Here is a 22,675-nt window from a genome sequence, read left to right as displayed (position 1 = left end):
TTTCCTCCAGGGGAGCTGATCTCTGCCAGCTGGAGATCAGTTGTAAAAGCGGGAGATCCCCAGGCCTCACCTGGAGGCTGGCAACCTTACTACCTCCCTAGATTGTTCCCAAGTGTATTTCCTACTTGACTGACCAACTGACACTCAATGCAGCAAACAGATCAACTATGAACCACAAAATGGAACACGCCAAGCAAGCCATTCTGAGGGTCACTCTTGCATTTTTCCTAAGAGAGCTACACTGCCACATTAACCACAAAATAACATTGTCATTCTGCCTCCAGGCCTGATGTCATTCAGGTCTGACTGACCCTAAAACAGTGCAGTGTTTCTCACCACCTCTGCATAAGAGCTTGTTCGAGCTTTAGACAATGATGGACAGAGTGGAAAAAGCAAAGGAAAAAAGAGAGCTTTTTCCTTCCTCTCCCAAAATAGTACAACTTGGGAGTAGCCAAATGAAGTTGCACTTCATAGGCAACAGATCCAGGACCAGACAAAGGAAGCATTTGTTGACCACATTGTCATCCCTCCCTTTCACCACGGAGCTCAGGGCAGCTTCAAGTTTATCCTCACAACAGCCCTGTGAGGCTGAGGATTGACTGGCCCAAGGTTATCCAGTGAGCTTTCAGGACTGCACAGAATTTGAACCCAGGTATCCTTGGTTCTACTGGGGAAGGCAATGGCAAACCACTCCATTAAAAGTCAGCTGTGACAATATAATGTGACGTCGCCCCAGAGTCAGAAACGACTGGTGCTTGCACAGGGGGCTATCTTTATCTTTGGTTTATCCTACTTTACAAGACCTAAACCATAATGGCTCTCAGTATATCTTCAAACAATGCATAATGAATTTATGGAACTCACTGCTACAGGATATGGCAGCAGCCACTATATAAATTCACCTGTTAAATAACTAAAGAAAAAAGTTTAACACAGCAAGGATAACCATGTAAAACATCATTAACTATTAATATTGTTTGTAAAAAAATAGACTGGTAATATACAGTATACTTAAAGAGCAACCTTACAAAATCAAGACTGACAGCTTAAAACATACACTATATATATATCATGTGAATATAATGTAATTTTAATATTTTTAGAAATAAGCTGATAACTGCAGCAAAGAGAAAAACCACATTTGGGGAAGAAAAGTAAGGCCACATTTAGACAAAAAGAAGCAGACGGCCTATTTTCAGCAATCAACTTAGTTTCCAGCAATCAACTTAGATGGCTATGGCTATGGAAAGCGGTTAGACAGAGACCGATTTCACACTAGGGCTTGTTCCAAGTAGAGAGCCCTGTTGCCCCCCATGCTTCTCTCCATTTTCACTAAGCTGCCGCGGAGCTGTGAGTTGGCACCCTGCTTTACCGCAGCAAGCAGAAACCGCTTGTCAGAGGATTTCACTTGCTGCAGAAAAGCAGTGTGCCAACTCACAGCTCCACAGCAACTTGCGCAAAAATGGAGAGAAGGCCAGGGGCATAAGGGCTCTCCACCTGGAACAAACCTAGTGCAAAATCGGTCACAGTAATGGAAGGTCAATCTGTTAATGACAGTTAGCCATCTCTAGCTCAACAGAGTTCCCCATGTTCAGAGTCACTGTACTTTTGAATACTAGTTGTTGAGTGACAACATCAGAGAGAGGCTTTGTCCTCTTGTGCCATTTGCAGCCCCTCTAAGAAATACAGTTGGCCAGTATGCAGGACTAGATCCAGCAAGCTCGGTGTTTCTTTTCCTTGGGTTTTTTTTTTTTTTTGCAGAGCTCCAATTGCTCAGAGCCCAGCCCACTCCTGAAGCAGATCAGTAGGGAGGGGTTTTGGCTCGGTGGTAGAGCATCTGCTTGGCATGCAGAAGGTTTCAGGTTTAATCCCTGGCATCTCCAGGTAGAAAAGATCTGGCACCAGGTAATGTGAAAGAGCTTTGCCTGAGAAACTGGAGAGCCACTGCCAGTCTGAGTAGACAATACTGATTTTTATGGACTAATGGTCTGATTCAGTATAAGCAACTTCATGTGAGGTAACAATGATAATATAGTTCTCAGGCAAAATCCAACTCAAAAGTTCTTTTCTGTAAACACAATGAAGTGAAGGATAATTGTGTAAAATTAATGTGGCCTATACAGACGAACTTGCAGACTGATTATGCCCTTCAGAGGCAATAGTTCGGATTTTGGGGTCCTGGTACAAGGCCCAATGCCTCCCACCCTATGGGCATCCCTTTTAGCTGAACAGTGCCAAATGCTGCATAGGCTTCAAAAATTATAAAACCTATGAACTACAAAGTATTTGATTTGGTGTAGCCAGTTTGGTGTAGTGGTTAAGAACAGCAGACTCTAATCTCAAGAACTGGTTTAATTCCCCACTCCTCCACAGTCAGGTGGGGACCTTGTGTAATGTACTCAGTGACGAGACGTGTTGAAGGCAACATACTTTATTAGTGGGTACATCACAAGAGGAAGAATGGCGGGCCGGGTCCCGATTATATACATCCCCCGGAACAACCCTCCGTGAGGCCAGGTCCAATCCTGGTCAGTCAAACTTCCTGCCACAGATCTTGATTGGCGGTGCATATTAGCGAGCTACATCCGGGGTCCAGTGGGGTTCCACTGGTCGCCTCTGTAGCGTGTGCTGTGCTGTCATAGGGATTAGAATGCAGGACATAACACTCCTCCCCCCCTAGTTCAGGACACATAGTCTTTCAAGGACGCCGGTGCCCGGCGTTCCCTGGTCGACCTCCTCAGGGTTGCTTGGGGAGTCAGTGTGGCCGCTGCGGCTGGCGGGGTGGCGGTTTCCCTTTGTTGAGGTGTTGCCGGACATTGACTGGCCATCGCTTGTTGCTTGTCCGGAGTCTCTTCTCTGGTGCGGTCGCTTCCGCCGCTGTGGTGCTCTTCCGCCCGTGCAGTCGGTGCGGCCGGCATGGGCAGGGTATTTTCCAGGGGTGTTGCAGTCAGTTCTTCCCCGCTTCCCCCGCGGCGGTCGGTTCCTCTGGCAAAGTGCGGTGGCGCAATTGATCGATATGCCTCCTGAGAACCTGGCCCCCCTCTGTCAAGACCTCATATGAGCAGGACCCAGTCACGCGCTGCACCCCAGCGGTTAACCACTCCGGACCGCTTGCAAAGTTTTTAGCATACACCAGGTTCCCTGGGAAGAACCCCCTGGTGGCTTCCCTGGTTTCGGGGGAACTGCGGAGGTCAGTGGCCTGGTCGGGATGTAGCCTATCTAACCTCATGATCAATTTCCTCCCCATTAGTAATTCGGCAGGGCTTGACCTGGTGACGGGGTTGGGGGTGATTCGGTTGTCAAATAGGAAGGCTGCCAGGCGGTGGTCCCAGTCGCCCTGTACAATATGGCCCAGGGCCTCTTTGGTGGTGCGCACCATGCGCTCAGCCTGGCCGGATGGAAGGGGGCGAACCTAATGTGTTGAATGAGATATCTATTCAAGAAATCCCGGAATTCCCGGGAGGTGAAAGCGATCCCATTGTCTGTGACCAGGGTATCGGGGATTCCGTATGTGCAAAAGACCCTTCACAAGGCTCGGACTGCTGCTGCTGTGGAGGTGGAAGCTACGGGGATCACCTCTTACCACTTGGTGTATGCATCGACCAAGATGAAGAATGGTATGGCCCCGCAAAATCTAAGTGAAGCCGGGACCACGGCCTCCTGTTGGACTCCCAGCGGTGGACGGGGGCGCTAGGTGAATCGGGCCGGGACTCTTGGCAGGGTTGGCACCTTCTCACCCACCCCTCTATCTCGTCATCCATACCCGGCCACCATAAGTAACTGCATGCCAGGGCCTTCATCCGCACTATCCCCGGGTGTGTTTCGTGTAAAGCCTCTAACACTTGCTTCTGCAGTGAGGGGGGGACCACCACCCTGCTACCCCAGAGTATGCACCCCGAGTCCACCTCCATTTTGCATGGAGTGCCCTCGATTAGGACCGACAGTCTAACTTTGTTGGGGGCGGTGAGGGGCAAGTTCATTACCTGTAGGCTGGTCGATGCTGTTGTGTGAGCATCGGTCGAGTCATGGTGAGCGGCCTGGCATCTGCGAGTTGCCTTGGCCCGGCAAGCCCGCGCTATGTGGCCCACCTTCCTGCAGTCGATGTTGCGATAGGGGCAGTCCCGTCTCTCGTGGGGGTCGCCACAGCTGGCACACTTGCTATTGGTCGGTCTATCTGTGGCTCGTTGCCACGTGCGGGCTCTCGGGCCCATTCCTTGTTGGCAGCAGAGCTGGAAGGCCTCTTCGTCCTCTGGGTTGCCGGGCGCAATCTCTTCCTGGTGGACTTCTCCTCGCGGGTTGTATGCTTTGGCGGTTCTTTCAAACACGGTTGCTTCGTTGAAAGCTTGTTGAAGGGTGAGCTCCTCCTTTGCGAAGAGCTTTTGCTGCAGCCTTTCGTCTCGGAGGCCCCATACGAATCGGTCTCTCAAGGCTTCCTCCCACTTGTCGAAACCACAGTTCCCTGTGATCTGGCGGAGAGTGGCCAGGTAGATGGCAGTCATTTCTCCGGACCCTTGATCTCTCTTGTGGAAGAGGAATCGGCAGGCGATGATGGAAAGCTGGGGCAAGAAATGCCCGGTGAGGAGTCTGACGATCTCCCCGTATGTTCTCTCGGTGAGCTTCGCAGGGGCCGAGAGGCCTCTGGCAATCTTGAAGGTGGCCTCCCCGCAGACGCTCAGGAGTACGTCCCTCATGCGGCTGTCGTTGGTAATCATGTTTGCGCGTAGGTAGCATTCGACCCGCTCCGTGTAGGTCTCCCACCTCTCGGGGTTGGCGGGGTCGAACTCAGCAAGATGGCCCGTCGTTACACTCCGGTTCGCCATGGCGGCGGCGGGCGCTTCTGTCTCTTGCGGCTCCGTGCCTTCCTCCAGCCAGGTCAGCGACTTCCCGCTTGGGGAGTCCTCCTAGCTAGATCCCATCCTCGTCGCCAGTGTAATGTACTCAGTGACGAGACGTGTTGAAGGCAACATACTTTATTAGTGGGTACATCACAAGAGGGAGAATGGCGGGCCGGGTTCCAATTATATACATGCCCCGGAACAACCCTCCGTGAGGCCAGGTCCAATCCTGGTCAGTTAAACTTCCCGCCACAGATCTTGATTGGCGGTGCGTATTAGCGAGCTACATCTGGGGACCAGTGGGGTTCCACTGGTCGCCTCTGTAGCGTGCGCTGTGCTGTCATAGGGATTAGAATGCAGGGCATAACACCTTGGATCAGTCACAGTTCTCTCAAGAGCAGTTCTCCTCAGTGCTCTCTCAATCTCATCTACCTCACAGGGTATCTATTGTGGGAAAAGGAAGGGAAGGAGATTGTAAACCACTCTAATACTGAGTGAAGGATGGGATATAAATCCAACTCTTCTTTGCTACAGTTCAATCCTGTGCAGATGTACTTCAGTCTAAATCCAATAAAATCAGATGGCTTAGATTGGAGTAACTCTAAGTAAGATGGCAGGGTTTATTGCATTTTACAGCCTGCAAATTGCACTGCTAGGTTTTGTACAGTTTAACTAAATATTTCCCCAACATGTTTAATACCATGCACAAAATGGGAAAACAAGGCCTTCCTCTTTCAATGGGCAACTCCCCTCCTACACCCATGTTAACCCAGCCTGACCTGGGTTTAGGTTCCTGGATAGACCAGAGGCTTGTGCTGCCAGGAGCTGCTCAAATCAGTCCACTAAGCTAACTGCTGCTTTAATCAGTACAATCCCAAACTAAGTTATACCCTTCTAAACCTCCTTGCCATCCATGGACTCAGAAAGCAGGAAGTGTGCTCAGGACTGCACTTGAACACAGCTGGGCCTGGAAATGCAGTGGTGATGTGGGGAACTTCCCTATGGGATTGGAGGAAGACACTCTACTAGACTGCTGCTGCCCTGTTCAGGAAGGAAGTTACAGTAATAAACCTACCACAACAGCAGAAGACAGTGGGGAAAAAAAAAAAACTTGTGTCAGTGACCTCACTCAGGCCAAGTCCTACATTCCAACTGCCCCAGTTTTGCCCTGTGGATGGTGTGTGGTCAGGTGCTCTTTGTATTGTTCCTGGAATAATCAAGATGTAACTACAACATATGCCTTTAAGTGCAATACATTACCACATCACTAGATGCTGCTGCACACCACACAACTCTCCAGGCATAAAGAAGACTTTTGTAGAGACGAGGCTGGAGCATTAAGAACAGATCTTTTAATGTGGTAATATTTCTCCAGGCCAACACAGAGCATTTCTAACACCACCCCGCTTTCCTCCTACCTTAGATAAGGCCACTAAATTAGGGTCACATTTTCAAGCATTCTGAAAGACTGGTGCTGGATTCCTATGAGCAAATGGTTCTACCATAATCATTTTCTCCCTTTCCCCTGGACCCGCATCCCTCCAAAAAAAAGTTCCAAGAAAGATTTGTATGAACACATTTAAATGTTATGCTTAAGAACTAATCAAAGCAGGTATAATGTTGAGGCATCCTGATCTGTGCTTTTCCTAATTCAGTTGCCAGAGAAGATATGTGGTTGCATCATGATCTGCAAAAGAGATGTACAACCACAACACCAGCAATCATCTTTTTAAAGTTTGGGCTCATTCAGAATTCTGGCTCAAAGCATATGCAGCAATTATCACAACATTTTTCTCTTGCCAGTGCTCCACAGACTCTAAGTGGCATGCCCACACACTCTTATATACACACCCTGTAGGTCTAGGGTTGCTAACAGGCCTGGAGAAACACATCTTCTCTTTAACAGGGTTATTTGTTTGCTTCCTTTATGCATTGCCCTGCTTCCCAATGGGGACCCAAAGTGACTTTCATCATTTTCCTCTCCTCCAGTTTATCCTCACACCTGTGGAGTAGGTTAGGATGAGAGTATGTGAATGGCCACTCAGCAAGCTTCTAGAAAGAATGGGGATCTGAACCCAGGTTTCCCAGATCTTAGTCCAACCACTACTTGACACTGGTTTGATGTATTGAAGTGGGCTGCTGATGGTGCTGGTGGAAAGTGCAGTCAAAATACCGTCAACTTATGGTAACCCTCTTGGCTTTTCAAGGTCAGAGATGAAAAGAGGTGACTTACCATTGCCTGCCTCGCCCTACCCTGGACTTCCTTTCCATACAAATACTTATGATTTTGAGCTTAGCTTCTGAGATCGGGTGAGCCTGGGCCATCCAAGACAAGGCAATTGTTTTCACTGCATGAAGGTAAATGATGTTACTTACTTCCCCACCATGAAAAATGTTAGCTGCCCATTTCAACAGATTAAGATTTTACTAAAGGGACAAGACAGGGCATTTTCCTCCTTCTGGCAACCCTAGGAGGATTAGACCAAACAACAGCCACTGGCACAAGGCTTCTTGCACAATATAATCCTTTGCAGAGTTAGACTGTTGTAACTCTACAAAGAATTGCACTGTTAAGAGAGATTTGTGGCTGAGTGGGAGCTGGACTTAAGTCTCCCTATTCACTACGCTTTTAAAAAATTATTGCATTGTTTATTGTATGTATTTGTGATGTTTTTATTGCTTTGTGTTCTAATCTTGTGATCCTGCTTTTTTGTTTGTACAATATATCGCTGTTTTCTTGCACTGTTTATTGTATTATACTGCTTTTATTGCACTGTCTTCTAATTCTGTTATCCTCCTTGAGTCTCAGCAAGAAAGACGAACTATAAGTGAAGTAAATAAAACAAAAATACACCTTGTTCAAATGTGCACTATGATAAGCAGCGACTCCTGAACAGCTGTGGGGGTTCTAGGATTCCAGGGCATTTTTAAGACTTTAACAGCACAACCCAGAGAGCGGGGGAAGAAAGTCTTTTGGGAGCAGACGAGCAGCTATGTGGGTGCAGGAAGGGTTTGCACCAACGTACGACCAGTGCCACCACAGCGGGGGGGAGTTATGTGGGCGGGGGGCCACCCGAGCCCCGCTCCACTCAAGGGCAGTGGCGCCCGAGGGCTGTGCCCAAGCGTGGGTGGGAGTGAGGCAGAGTGCAGTGTTCAGGCGGAGGAGGGGGTGGAGTTGGGGGAGCGGCCAGGCTTAGGCAGCTTCCTGAGCAGTTTGGCCCATGATACACCCCCCCCCCCCGAGAGGCGTCTGGGAGGATGGGCAGACTTGGTTCTTGGAGGGGGGGAATGGGCTATGAGCCACCACCCTGCCCCTCGCATGGCTGGACAGGGGAGGGGAGTGCTGCCCCTAAGCCTGCCTGGGCTGACAGCCTACCTGACTGTACAGGGCTGTTGTGCGCTTGGTACTTGGGGGGGGGGGCGCTGAAGTGGATGCATGCCCAGCGGCTTGCATTCTGAGTTCTGCGGCCCCCAGGGGAGGTGTTCCTTGCACATAGCTGGGGGCGGCAGCAGGGCACACCGGAGAGGGCTCCAGGGGGTGTCTTTCGGACTTGGTCTGGCCACTCCCAGACACACATTCCAGCCGCTGTCTAGGACAGGGAACTCCTGCACTTGGCACTTCCTGCTTGTCTGCTCATACCTCTGCTCGCCTGCCCTGCCATTGGCAGAGTCTCTGACAGCGGGAGGGAATGGGGGATTGACGGCCTCTCAGGCGCGGGCTTTCCACCCCTTCGCCTGGTCATGTGCAATGGGCTGGCCAATCTGGTGGTCCCACACGAGCCTGCGCCACCCCCGCCTCGGCAGCAAGCCAATGGCATGTGTCTGGGCGGAATCACCATGGCGACGGATTCTCTCTCGCTCGTCGGGCCACTCTTCCCCCTCCAAGCGTGGCGTACTGCCTCCCCTTTGGAAGCCAACGAGCGGCGCCATAGATCCGCCCACGCCTGAGCAGCCAGTTACCACGTATGTCTGGATTGGGCTGCCCGTTTTCAGGCTCACACTTGTGTTGATACTAGTCACCACTAGCAAAAAAAAATGTGTAAGACAACCTGTGATTCATCATCATCATAACAGATCCACATTCAAAACACCTCCACCACTGTCGCAAATATCCGCACATGAAGTTATAATTTATGTCTTACCCTATCTGCCTTCTGGTATCTGACATCTGGGCTGCTCCATTCCTTGCTGATCTGCTTTCGGTGCTGGTTGCACTTCGGAATATACGTGCAGCCAACATCTCCCAGTTCTGGATACAAAACTTCTAACCCCCCTCTGTAAGGAACAGAATGCATGAGGGTCACACAGAAAGGATGCAAGATGCAGAAAAACCTGAGAACCATCAGGAAGCCAGTAAATAACATTTTATTGATATTGCATTTCCCACAAAAGGCTACGGTAAGTCAGACAAATTCTTCAAAATAAAGGTAACATTCTCTTGCTCCCTTGCCTTAGCCCCCAAACATTAAAGTCGCTACTCCACACTTTGACCTTGGGAACACACCAGCTCTAGGTGCAGAAGGGCTTAAAGTAATTAACATGATTAATAGATTCTTTCTGAGCTTTAGCTCATGTGCCTAGAAGCATCATCCTAAAAACACAATCAAGTGTGTTAATAGGGTTCATTATGCTAGATTAATAGATTTGGAAAATGACAAGAATTACTACTACATCAACTATGAACAAACGAGGCTGCCTTGAATCTAACCAGACTGCTAGCCCACCTAATTAGCTTTCCGATTTGTGAAGGCTCTCAGGCAAGCATAGCCTTTACCTAAAGCAGTGTTTCTCAAAGTGGGCGATATTGCCCCCTGGGGGCGCTGGAATAATCCAGGGGGGCGGTAGTAGCCTTGGGTGCAATTGGGGGGCAGTGAATAAAAATAAGGGGGTGGTGGAAGCATAAAGGAAGAAGGGAAGGGAAGGGAGAAGGGGAGGGAGAAGGGGAGGGGAAGGGGGGAGGAGAAGAGAAGAGAAGAGAAGAGAAGAGAAGAGAAGAGAAGAGAAGAGAAGAGAAGAGAAGAGAAGAGAAGAGAAGAGAAGAGGGGGTGGGAGGTGTCAAAACATCACAAATCTGTGAGGTATCCAGAATTTCTAATTTAGAGAAAAATTCCGTTTAATAAAAATAGAGGGTTCCTTTTTGTCTGCTACTTAGTGCAAATTCACCCAATTAGACTAGTAATGAGGACCAGAACTCTTTCCACTTAAAATATAAGAAGGATGCAGTTTATTTACAAGACTGAATAACAAAATAGAGGTGTACAGACAAACAAGAAACACAAACAAAAAACCATACTAGCTATCCTAGCTATAGCTAGCAGCTAGCTATCCTTGCTACAGCTAGCAGCTTCTCAAGGTTGCTTAGAGTTTCCCTCTCAGCAATACAGTTCAAGTCAGGACAGTGGAAGCACTGAGGCAATTGCACAAACTTCTCTGAAGAGTTTCAACCTGCAGCTTTCTCCTCACAAGGTTTGCAGAGCATCAAGCTTCTTACAGTCCTCTGGTTACCAGGTGGTTGCTTCTGTTGATTTTAGCCAACTGCAATGCCCAGACACAAGAGTGTCTTCTGCAGGGGCAGCGCATGGGAGTAGGCAGGGTAGGCACTTTCCATGTGGCACTATCTCGCCAGCCAGCAGGCAAGCTGAGAGCCCTGGGCGGCGCTACTGCACCGCCGCTTTTCTTCACAGGGCAAATGTTGCCTGTGCTTGTTGGAGCCTTCCAAGGAAGCCTCCAAAGAGAGCCCCATTTTACTGCTGCCTGCTGCTTTCAGGTTGAAAGCGGCTGGGTGGCAGCACCTTCCAATTGTACTAGTCAGAACTGATGAGTGCAATGGGAAGCTGCTGCCAACCCAGCCACTTTCAACCTGAAAGTAGCGGACAGCAGTAAAATGGGACACTCTTCAGAGGCTTCCTTTGAAGCCTCTGACAAGCACAGACAATGTTTGCCCTGTGAAGAAAAGTGGCAGTGCAGCAGCACTTGTGTGCACTGCCCAGAGTTCTCACCTTGCCTGCCAGCTGGCGCGATAATGTCATCACCAGTGTACGAAGAATATCTCCCCTTAGGAGCACACAGGGGGGGCATGCCTAGGACGACGGAGCCCCAAAAGTGCTAAAATTGTGCAACCAATCATTGATACAAAACAACCAATTTAGCTGGGCCCATCTAGATCTTCTCCTGTCAAATACCTGTTAAACTAGATGGCCTCCTGTCAGTTGGAATTGACAGTTCACAGGTGTTTACTATTTTACAAGTGTTTGCCATTAAGAATATGCTCTCTAGGCTTACTTAAGCTGATAGCAACCCACACAAACACTTAGAACTTGAATATTGTCATTTTTCAGGTAATGATGCAAACACACACATGGTTGATGAAATGCTCAATTTCTTGGCAGGAGGCTTCTGTGACTTGTGGATGGGGCACTAGGACAGTCTAGTCCGCCCTCCCAACCCAATCCTGTAGTTATGACACAGTCATAAAAAACTAAGCAATGACCAACTGGCATTACATCAAAGAAGCTTCTCTCTCTCTATTTCCATAGTAGAAAAGCCTCTTCAAAGAAACTTCCTTATTCTTTCATGTCATTCCGGAAGCAGTTAAGTGTTTCCTGAATTGCCTGAAGCCAGGAGCCCACTGCTGGCTGCCTGCTTCATTCATTACTTCATGTTTCCCACGCTCTGACCTTACTTTTCACGGAGCTGACTGAGATAAACAGTTATAAACAGCTGCTGCTTCAAATACTACTCTAATCTCTGCACTGCTGATGGTAAGTAATGATTTCAAAATTAAAGAAATTGCAAAGGTGGCTTTTTCCGAACTATTCATGTGGGGGGTAGGGTTCCCAAGTCTGACTCAAGAAATACCTGGAGATTTTGGGGGTAGAGCCAGGAGACCTTAGGATGGAGCCAGGAGCAAGGTTGTGACAAGCACAATTGAACTCTTAAAGAAGTTCTGGTAATCACATTTAAAGTGACTGCACATTGTTTAAATACCTTCCTTCCATTTGAAACAATGTAAAATAGGGACTCCTTTGGGGCCTCATAGAAATGGACCTTCTGGTCCGACTGTTTTGAAACTTGGTGTTTTGAGTAGTGGCACTGAATGCTATGCTGAACATTTGGTGCCTCTACTTCAAAAAATAGCCCTCCCAGATCCCCAGATATCCATGGATCAATTCTCCCTTATTCCCTATTTTTATTTTAATATTATCCTTTGTTATCTTAATTTTCTGTGTGTATAAATATTCAAGTTGGAGACTGCAGGGCTGCCAGTTTGTTGGAACTGAATCTATTTGAAAGAGAAGTAGATGAGCAAGCCAGAGAAGTGGGCTGCCAGTTTGTTGGAACTGAATCTATTTGAAAGAGAAGTAGATGAGCAAGCCAGAGAAGTAGGATTTAACTGACCACAACGTTTTGCAAGCCAGAACTAATTGGTGAATTGAACTCAGACTGCCTGTTGTTTTTCCTGTTTACTGCTACATACATATTTTATCTTCACGGGTTTTGTTGCATTGTTCTGTATGATGGAAGTGATGCATTGTATACTATATTTCAATTGCTGTTACCTGCCTTGAGCCCACTTGCAGGGAGGGTGGGTGTCACAGTCTCAGTATACTCCTCACTCAAGCTTTCCTGTACCTTCCACACTTTCAGAACACTATTGGGTCTTTCTGGTGGTGTGTTCTCTGGAAGTGAGGGGTTTGTTTCTACTTCTTTCTGTTGACCTTGCACCATTTTAACTGTCTTGGCTGGTGGGGTCTTTTTTTCCTTTTTCTGGGCAAAATCTGGCATAGTGCCCTATTCCCCCACATTGGAAACAAGCAGCCTGAGTCTTTCTGTATGGAGGTGGACTGTACCACTTCGCAGGGTTGTTGTCACCCGCCCCAGACTTCTCTGGAGAGTTCCAGACTCGGGGTTTTTTAGTTGGAGCAGTCCACATTGATCTCCCTAGATCTGATTCAATCTCATCTAGAATCACAGCTGCTTCTTCTACTGTTTTCAATTTCTTGTCTCTCAGAACCCACCTATACTGAGAGGGGACTTGGTTATAAAACTGTTCCAAGCCCACTAAGTTTTTCAGGTCTTCTAAAGTGGAAACTTTACTTCCTTCTACCCATCTGTTAAGGGCTCTGTCTAACCGACAACCTAGTTGAGAGTATGTTTCCCCAGGCTTTCTTCTGATTTCTCTAAATTTTTTCCTGCTTTGCTCTGCTGTTAAGCCAAAGCGGACTCTGACTCTTTCCTTGTACAATTGATAGTCAGAGGTCTCCTCATCCCTCAGTTCAGAGTAGATTTCACTCAACTCTCCACAGATCTGAGGTCTCAAATAAATCATTCTGTCCTCATCAGCAACTCTTAAATCCTTACAGGTTCTTTCAAAATTAAACAAAAAAGCTTCTACATCATCCCCTTTTTGGTACTTGGGGAATTTCTTTTGTTCTACTGTGAGGCGCCTTTTACTCCTAGTATCACGTTGAAACTCTGGCCTTCCCTGAATCTCCTGGAGTTTCAAACTGTACATTTTTTCCTCATGTTCTCTCTCTGATTCCCTTTCTCTGTGTTCTCTCTCTCTATGTTCTCTCTCTGATTCCAGCCTAGCCAATTGCAATTCTTTCTCTCTTTCTGCTTCTTTTTCTCTTTGTTCTCTCTCTGATTCCAGCCTAGCCATTTGCAATTCTTTCTCTCTTTCTGCTTCCCTTTCTCTGTGTTCTGCTTGAATCTTGGCCATCTGAATTTCTTTTTCTGATTCTATTCTGGCCAATTCCAACTGTATTTTCATAGCCTCTATGTTCTGACTAGGACTCTCCTCAGGAATCTCTTCTTGTGTCTGCCCATCCCCCGTGGCTGTGGTAGTTCTCTTAGGAGGAACCATTTCTGACAGGAATTTCTCACAAAACTGTCTTAATTCCTTTACTGCAGCGTCCCTCTACTTTCTGTGTGTCTTAGTGACACTTATTTTGGGGGTTTTCTTCGAAATCCCGACGCTGGCAACCAATTATGGCAGCGCCAACCTCACGGCCTCACTGGATCTCTTTATTTCAGTCTCTTCGGGGTATTTTACTTGTTTATTTGTTGGAAATATAATTCACTTCATAGGGGACCACAGCAGCTTTGTTTGTTTTTCCCAAAAATATAGGCTCTCGAGAACTTTAACTTAAACCACAGATTTATTATAACACAAAGTCTTTAAACTGGGGATATGTGAGATATTTACACAGGCTAACACGTTGCTCAGTTGTTTCAGGCTTTTCATAAACTTTTTCTTCCTTTGAGTTTCTCAGTTACACAATTCACAGTTTCCCTATATCTTGCTCTCTCCACCTCTAGCACAGGTCTGGCCTCTTGGGAATGATGTGCCAAGTCTCACCCCTCGACTGGAGTCCCTCTCTCAGCCCTTCTTGGTGTCTCAGACCCACATCCACCTCACTAGATCTTCAGAGTTGTCTATAGGTGTCTGTGACCGTTCAAGTCTTGACTGACTCACACACACAGCCCTCTTGGCTGGTTTTGTCGAGCTTGCAGCCTCTGGAAGTCTTTCCCGCCACTGTCTCAAGCTCCTTCACAGGATCAGCTGTCCCCTCAGCCTCTGTCCGGCGCGAACTGACCCCCTCAGTCTCTGTCAGGCCCCAACTCTGACAGACTTCGCTGACAGGCACCAACACTGTCAGATCCTCACTGACTGAATCACTGCCTCAGCAGCTTCTGTCTCTCACAGACTTTCCCTCCCTGAGAGCTCCGAGCCCTTTTCCCCCACCCTCAGGTCACCTGACGCAGGCCCTGTGGGTCTTCAGTTTCTGGTTATCCCTAGTGGGATAATAATTATAAAGAAATTTCAAAAATTCTCTGTGTATGCAAATATTACTATGGTTGATTTTATAAAATACTTTTAGAATTTCAAGCTTCAAAGTGGCTTCTTTACAACATCTTTGTTTACCCTGTGTGCAAATATGTCACTGAATCTTTTAGTCCACTTCTTGAAGGTAGATTTCCAGGGGGGCGCTGAGTAATTTTTTTTTCTGAAAAGGGGGCATTAGGCCAAATAAGTTTGGGAACCTCTGACCTAGAGGATACTGGAGCCAGATAGCTCCTGCCCACCCAAGGGCACACCCTCAGTTGTGCTAATGGAAAATGTAACTTTGTGATGATCTTATGTGTATCAGTGCATGTAAGAACTGAATCAGAACAGAGTCTATCAGTCCAGCATCCTGTTTTCAGGTAGCCTACTAACATGGTATGAAGGCAGCAGCCCTCTCCCACTGTTTGCCCCAAGTACATGATAGGCAGGGATACACTGCCTCAGAACACGGAAGTTCCATTTGGTTGTCATGGCTAACAGCTGTCTTTATAAATTCATATAGTGCCCTTCTAAAGGCATCTAAGGATTGTGTGATCACAAGACCTTCCTGGGAGTAAGTGCCACTGAGCAGACCTGTTTAGGGTTGCTCTGTCAACCACTACCTCTGGAGTCAATGAATCCCATTAGTTAGCTCAGTGTTGAATAAAGTAGTATTTTCTTTTGACTGCCCTCCATTTCACTGTGTACACCTGAGGTGTAGTATTATAAATGGAACAAGATTTGTTTTTTCCCTCCTCCTCTACTGTTTAGAATGGCACTAACAATCTTGTTTTCCTACACCAAACAGCCCCAAATGATTTAATTTTTCCTCATGGGAAATCTCTCAGTAGAGTTTGAGAGCCCTTTTTTGCACCTTTTCAAACACTTTGCAGTCCTAGGATGGGACAGCCAGAACTGCATAGAGTATTGAGAATGTGACTGCACACCTGGTTTACAAAGTGCTGTCATATCGGCCATGTTGTTTTAAACTTTCTTATCATAAAAACCTAACATGGAATTTGCTTTTACTGCCACAGCACATCCTTTATGTTTTCACTGAGCCATTTTCTACGGCCAATTACCTCTTTTCCTGGATAGTTCACAGTCAGTTCAGATCATATTCAGGTTTGGCTGAGATTCCTTGCCCCAGTATGCACCTCTTGACATTTAAACATTTATTCTCATTTGTCACTCTATTGCCCATTGTCCCAATTTGGAAAGATCCTTTTGGAACTCTTCATAGTCTACTTAGTTTTCCACCATCTGGAAGAATTTGGTGTTACCTGCAAGCTCAGTTACTCCCTTGCTCACCTCTGACTCCAGCCTAGCTTCAGCAAATAAATGGTGAAATATCCAGATTGTACAATCTGCTCTATATCGCTAAAAACACTTATCCATCCCTCTCTCTGTTTACCATGCTAATTACCAAATCCTCAACACAGCTGACCCCAAGGGGACCACTACACTGCACTATGCTCAGTATTAGAAGGTACAAGTGGAGGACCTACAAGGGATGCAAAAGAATCTCATCTTCCCCTCCCCCCACAATTTCTTCTTTCCCTTTCCTAAAAACACCCATAGCCTCTCCTCCTTCCCTGCTTCTTTCTATCCTCTCTACCAACCAGCCAACCTACCTTTATCTGCCCCCCTTCCCTACCCCAGGCTACTTCTCCCATTCATGCAGTGTCAGCTGCCTCATTGTGTCAAGTCACAGAGTGGAAGACCCATGAGGATTTGCAGGGAGGAACCTTGCTTAAACCTGCATCAACTTTCTCATACAACTTCCTCTTTCCTTCTTCCTGACAGCCCCTATATCTTCAACCTTTCCCTGTTCTTCCCACCCAACAATCTACCTTTCATCTGCCCCTCATCTTTTATATTTCTCTATATTTATTATACATTTACTTCATTTATAAACCACCTTTCTCCACAATGAGGAGAAATTATTCTACTTACATTATTCTACTCTCTCCCAATGTATCCTCGGAACTCTGTGCAGTAGCTTAGTCTGAGAATGTGTGAATAGCCTCACTCAGTGAGCGCCATGGCAGAATGATGAGTCAAACCAGGGTCTCCCAGATCCAAGTCTGAAACTCTAACCACTATACCATACTGGCTTTTGTAGAGTGGCTGCTTTAGAACAGTTGCAAGCAGCTGGGCCTGGATGACTCATGGAACTGGCATGGTAGCAAGATGCCCAGTGGTTGCTATCCAGGCCTGGTCATGATAATACTCCCCTCAGAGGCCAAAACAGCCCAGGAAAGGACCCTGCCCTACCCTCCTTTTGTTGACAACCAGGGCTTCAACTGACAATATAGTTGTGATTGCCTAGCAACAGCCATAAAGGAAATTGGTTTCTTAAAACTACAGGTGCTATTTTATGATCCCACTCAGTGTTCTGCTTTTTATTCCAGGTTTTGCTGCAAAACTAAGGTTTAAATTTTTTTCTAAAAAACAGATACCCCACTGATACAAGAGGAGGTGTTCGATCAATGGTCCAGTGTGACTTGGTTCCACGTAATCATGTTCAGCATTGTCACATGTGTGAGACAAGTCCATTTTATATCTTGAATATCTTGTCAAATCTCTTTTTAAAGCAGCCTAGCACAGTGGTGATCACTACACCTTTATTTATCAAAACATTTTACCCCTCTTTTCCTAAAGATTCAAGGCAGCTTACAATTAACAGAGTAAAAACACTTCCAATTAAAATGCAAATAAAATAACAAACCCCAAATCTCTGGCAGTGAGCTGTGTAAGTTAATTATGCATTGTGTAAAAGAGCACTTGCTTTGTTCTGTTCTGAATCTGCTGACCATTGGCTTCACTGGGTGCCAAGGAGAAATCATCTTGTGAGGTATTGTCAAGCTAAGAAAGAGCAACTGGCACAAGATCACCCAGTGACCTTCACAGATGAGCAGGATTTTGAACCTCCATCTCCTCTGGTCTATCATGCTAACCATTATACCACGCTGGCAGAATATCTCAACAAGCCAGCAGTGAGAGCTGTTATTTACCACCTTAGAGAACACCCTCATTTTGAAATGTTTTCTCCAGTATAGTAAATCCAGCTCTCAGCATCTGAGGGCATCCTGAAAGTCCAATATGTAACTGACCTGACCAAAAAAAAAATAATGCCACAAGGACTTTACCACATCACAAAAAGCATTACATGAATTAAGCCTATCCCCCCCAAAAGCACTTATTTTTAATGTGAGCTCATTCTAAGTGAAAAGAGCAACTGGAAACATGACCTAAAGCCTCTGGGCAGAGTTAAATCTTTCAGGTTTCTTCGCTTAGTCTACGTCTGATCCGATCAGTCTCATTCATACACCCTCCAGTGAGAGAAGCACTCCTTTACCAGCTGCAGAGCAGCAGACATGAGACCCTGTGTGAAGGATACAGTAGGGTCAGGGACACTATATTGTAAAAGGTGTTCCACTGTCTTATGTACTGAACAACAATGAGTACAACTATAATGGCATTAATAAGCAAATTACAGAAATGAAAGGGTGCATCAACACCTTTAAAAAAAAACAATTATCAGGCTGTTAAATAACTACAAGGTGCTGTATTTAACGACTGATCAGAATTGAAATTAAAAGGACAACGAAACCTTGTAGCACCTTTAAAACTAATAAATTTAAAGTGCCTCTTTGCCCTATTTGGCTGTAGCATACTAATACAGCAGTACTGAGATTAAATTTTTGTTTTGAAATAAAGTGAGCTGCATCCCTCAAATGGATGTCACAAAAACTGAGATCATTATTCTCTGCCATGGTATTCAAACAAAGCATGTCCATCAAGATCATGTTTTCAATACCATCCTTGGTGCTAAGTAAGTTAATCACATTTGGACTAAAATATTTTACTTTCCACACTGTTGGGTGACTTGGGCCATGATACTTTAGAATTGCAATACATGCAAGGATCCTTTGGGGCTGTACTTTGGTAGCACATTTCCAATGCCCAAACCACCCAAATGTTGAAAACTAACTGGCTCACCTGCAAAAGTCAGCATCCCTCCCATCCAGCTTCTGAAAGATGCATTCCTCTGCATGGACAGACTCTTGAGCAGCAATGACATTCAAGCCAAACACAAAGAAATAAGTGACCAGATGCTTCATTCTAACCTGGCAAAAAGAAAGGGTGTGAAATTAGGCCACAATCTTAGGTTTCCTTGCAGGTTCACAGGCTACACTGAGTAAGGCAATTTCATCTGAGTTCTGCTATGGGGAGCCCAATCCTACCTCCAAACCACTTTACATCTGCTGCTATAGCACCGCTGGCATGATAACGGGTGTCTTGCATCTTCCTCCCCCCTCATTAAATCATATTGTTTTTATGTAAGACTCTTGCTTTCTCCAACCTTTCATTTAATTCTACTTTTGTCAGGTATCAGCTACATCTCCTCACAATTTAAACCAAGTAAAAAGCTAGACTCCTGCTGGGTTATGTAAAATGTCACCTCTGAATAGGACTGTGCTGCTAAACAGTGCAAGAACATCCCAGTGGCAGCTGCTTGCCTTGCACAGACAGGTAGGAGATGCCAAAATATGTTACTCACCATGTGTTTAACTGCTAGCTAGCAAAATGAACTCAGTACCTCCCAGTCCTCCAAAGATTGCACACACATTCCCCAGCCTGCAAGTCAGCAAACTGACTGAATAAATCAAGCTTTACTGACATAGTCACTCCAGCTTATACTGCAGATCTTCCCCTTGGGCCATATGTCGGCCAGCTGTTTAGAAGACTCCCCAAGTTCTTAGTGCAGCTTTGCAGATTAGCTACACATCTAGAGCTAGCATCAGTTCATTTCAGCCTAGGCCCACTCTTTGAGCCCCCACAGACATATACTGGCAGGCTGAACTTGTTTGCAAAGCTTTCTTGGAAAAGCTAATTATCTTTATTTATTTAACACACTTTCTCCACACAAAAGGGTAAAGGTGGCTCATGATGTTGCAAAATGCATCAACAACATATAAACATACATTGCAACATTTATAAACATCAAAACATATTAGAGCATCAGCAGAAACTTTTAAAGCCAACATTTGGGATAATGTAAAAATATATTATTATTACATTTGAAATTTAAATTGTTTGTTTGATCTATTGCACTAGCACCTACTAATACTGATGTTTTAACAATTGTTTTTATGTTTTACGTTTTATTGCTGTTTTACTTGTTTGGTCACTGTTTAACCCTAACCTGTGAGTCGCCCTGAGCCTGCCTTTGGCAGGGAGGGTGGGATATAAACTAATTAATTAATTAAAAGCAGAAAAAACAATTAAAACTGAGCAAAGAAGCAGAGCCAGGTCTCTCATGGATTGCTGCCCTGACGTGACAAGAGGGCTTGCACGGTTCAGTGAGGCTGTGAGCTATGCCATGCAGGGCCACCCAAGATGGACAGGCCACAGCTGAGAACCCAGACAAAATGCAATCCACTGGAGAAGGAAATGGCAACCCACTCCAGTATCCTTGCCAAGAAAACCCCATTGACAGTAACAAAAGGTTAAAAGATATGGCACTGGAAGATGAGCCCCTCAGATCAGAAGGGGCCCAATATGCTACTGGGGAAGAGTGGAGGGCTAGTCCAAGTAAACGCAGAAAGAGCGAAGCGGCTGGGCCAAAGCCAAAAGGACGCTCAGCTGTGGATGTGTCTGATGATGAAAGAACAGTCCGATGCTGCAAAGAACAATACTGCATTGGAACATGGAATGTAAGATCTATGAATCAAGGTAAGCTGGATGTAGTCAAACAAGAGATGGAAAGACTGAACATCGACATCTTGGGAATCAATGAACTAAAATGGATGGGAATGGGTGAATTTAACTCAGAGGATCACTACATCTATTATTGTGGGCAAGAGTCCCGTAGAAGAAACGGTGTGGCCTTTACAGTTAACACGAGGGTGAGGAAGGCAGTAATGGGATACAATCTCAAAAATGACAGAATGATCTCGGTCCGTATCCAAGGCAAACCATTCAATATCACAATAATCCAAGTCTATGCCCCAACCCCTAATGCAGAAGAAGCTGAATTGAACCAGTTCTATGAAGATCTACAACACCTTCTAGAAGTAACACCAAAAACAGATGTCCTCCTCATCAACAAAAGATTAACTCAGAACTAGGTGGGCCACCACAGGGAGAAAATTCCAAAGTTTATATGTTTCAACTGAGAAGGTCTGGTCCTTGATTGCCACTTTGCTCATAGAAAGGCAGGGTTTGTGGAAATTTTGAACATATGGGGAAAATGTGTTTCCCTCCCCACCACCTTTTTAAAAAAAAAAACATGGAAGGATTTAAATATACGCAAGGCCTGAAAGTGCTAATCCTAAACAGATTTACATCCTTCCAAGTCAACTTGAATCAATAGGTTTAGAAGGGTTAGGATAGCACTGTTACTTTCTTACCAAGACTTTTTTTTTTAACTGATTTACCGGTAATATAAAATGCATCTTTGCAAACTTAAGTGTGTACTACTTGGAATTGATTAAAAAAACCTTAGTTTTAACAAGCAAACTTTCAAATATCCAGTACTAGAAAGAGAAAGCTGCAAACTGTTATATCCTATGCTTCCTCAGCATGTGTATCTGGGCCAAAATACATATTCATGTTTTTAGTCTGGCATCACATTTAAACAATCATATCCTTGAAAAAATTCTGTAGATATTTACAATATACATAGGAATTATATAATGCTGTTAGATTGCCTTACATTAAAATCTTAATATTACACTTTGATGAATGTTGTAATTGGTTTTATTATGATTTTATTGTGATTTTATTTCTGTTTGCTGTACTTCACTCTGAGCCCCCAATGGGGGAATGGGCAGAATATAAATAAACAAATAATAATAATAATAATACCCATTTTGAATTAAGTAAAGTCTTGTTTTAAGGCAGGTTCATACAAAGCATGTATTAATCCATGGGGCTAGCCTGTTGGGAAAATACCTACTGAGGGAGGTCGTTTTTTAATTCACAGTATTGTAATAATCATGTGGCAAGACTGCGACATTTTCATGTTTGGATGCAGTATTTTAATCAAGCTGTAAGAGAGCACTAGGTCTTGCCCACTTATCCAGCTAAGATATTACAGAGCTTTGTAGAAAACAGTTATTGACCACAGCATCCTCAGAGGCTATTATGTCTCTGGTAATTCTGCCCACTTGGCAGCACAGCAGAAACAAGAGTTGCTGACTATGATTCTTTCGTAGCCTTTGTAATCAAGCAATGTACATTATCGCTCTGCCGTTTCATTTCTGCTTGAGCAAAGCATTTTATGAAAAGTTCTTCTAGGCTGTTGTGATGAAATCTATGAGTGGCAGAAGGGGACAAAATGCTCAAAAGGAAGGGATCCCTTGGGGAAAAAAATCAAGAAGCCCCAAACCTAGCTCCCCTTCAATTTATCTCTTCCCACATAAGCCACACCTACAATTCTGTTCCTACAGCATTCCATATGGCTCATATAGAACTCAATTTGCTATGGGAAAAAGTAGGAGATACAGCATGTTTGTTGTCACTATACTTAAGTGGGATCCAGTCAAGTCTATTATCATCCGAGTCAGAATTCAGAATCAAAGTAATCAGCAAACATTTACATTGGTTCCATATCTTAAATACATTAAATAAATTAAACATACAATGGAATACTGGTTTAAAATGTTAAGACTGGGCCATACGCTTCTGTTTAATTAAACATGTCTGAGCACAAAAACTGGCTACCTTAAGGGTCACTTTGTTACAACAGTCTCCAAGAAGGAGAGAAATATAAAACTGATTGATTCTACCTGGGAACTTGGATAAAATTGGAGTAATAAAAATACTTTAAATGTTCTAAAGTGGGATCCAGAATAAGAAATACCTTCCTCCATCCATGGTTCACCCAGCAGACAGTCCACCAGGAAAGAGCCATAAACTGTAATTTAAGGTGCATAGCATGGGACTGTAATGATACACATTGGGTTGATCTTTCCAGTAATCAAATTATCTGCAACAGTCT

General features: G+C 45.2%; 1 protein-coding gene across 1 annotated transcript in view; it reads right to left on the bottom strand.

Annotated features, from left to right (window-relative positions):
* PEBP4 (phosphatidylethanolamine binding protein 4) overlaps positions 1-18,859 on the bottom strand; it is a 332,206-nt gene extending 313,347 nt beyond the window's left edge. The window contains exons 1-2 of the mRNA XM_060251873.1: positions 18,670-18,859; positions 8,978-9,110 (exon numbers count right to left, since the gene is read on the bottom strand). Coding sequence (XP_060107856.1) covers positions 8,978-9,110; positions 18,670-18,791 — 255 coding nt within the window. The 5' untranslated portion in view covers positions 18,792-18,859. The remainder of the gene's footprint in view (positions 1-8,977; positions 9,111-18,669) is intronic.
* Between the last annotated feature and the right edge of the window lie 3,816 nt (positions 18,860-22,675).

Source organism: Heteronotia binoei, chromosome 12 (assembly GCF_032191835.1).
Source record: "Heteronotia binoei isolate CCM8104 ecotype False Entrance Well chromosome 12, APGP_CSIRO_Hbin_v1, whole genome shotgun sequence".
NCBI classification, from domain to species: Eukaryota; Metazoa; Chordata; class Lepidosauria; order Squamata; family Gekkonidae; genus Heteronotia; species Heteronotia binoei.
This window is presented reverse-complemented; position numbering and strand designations above follow the sequence as displayed.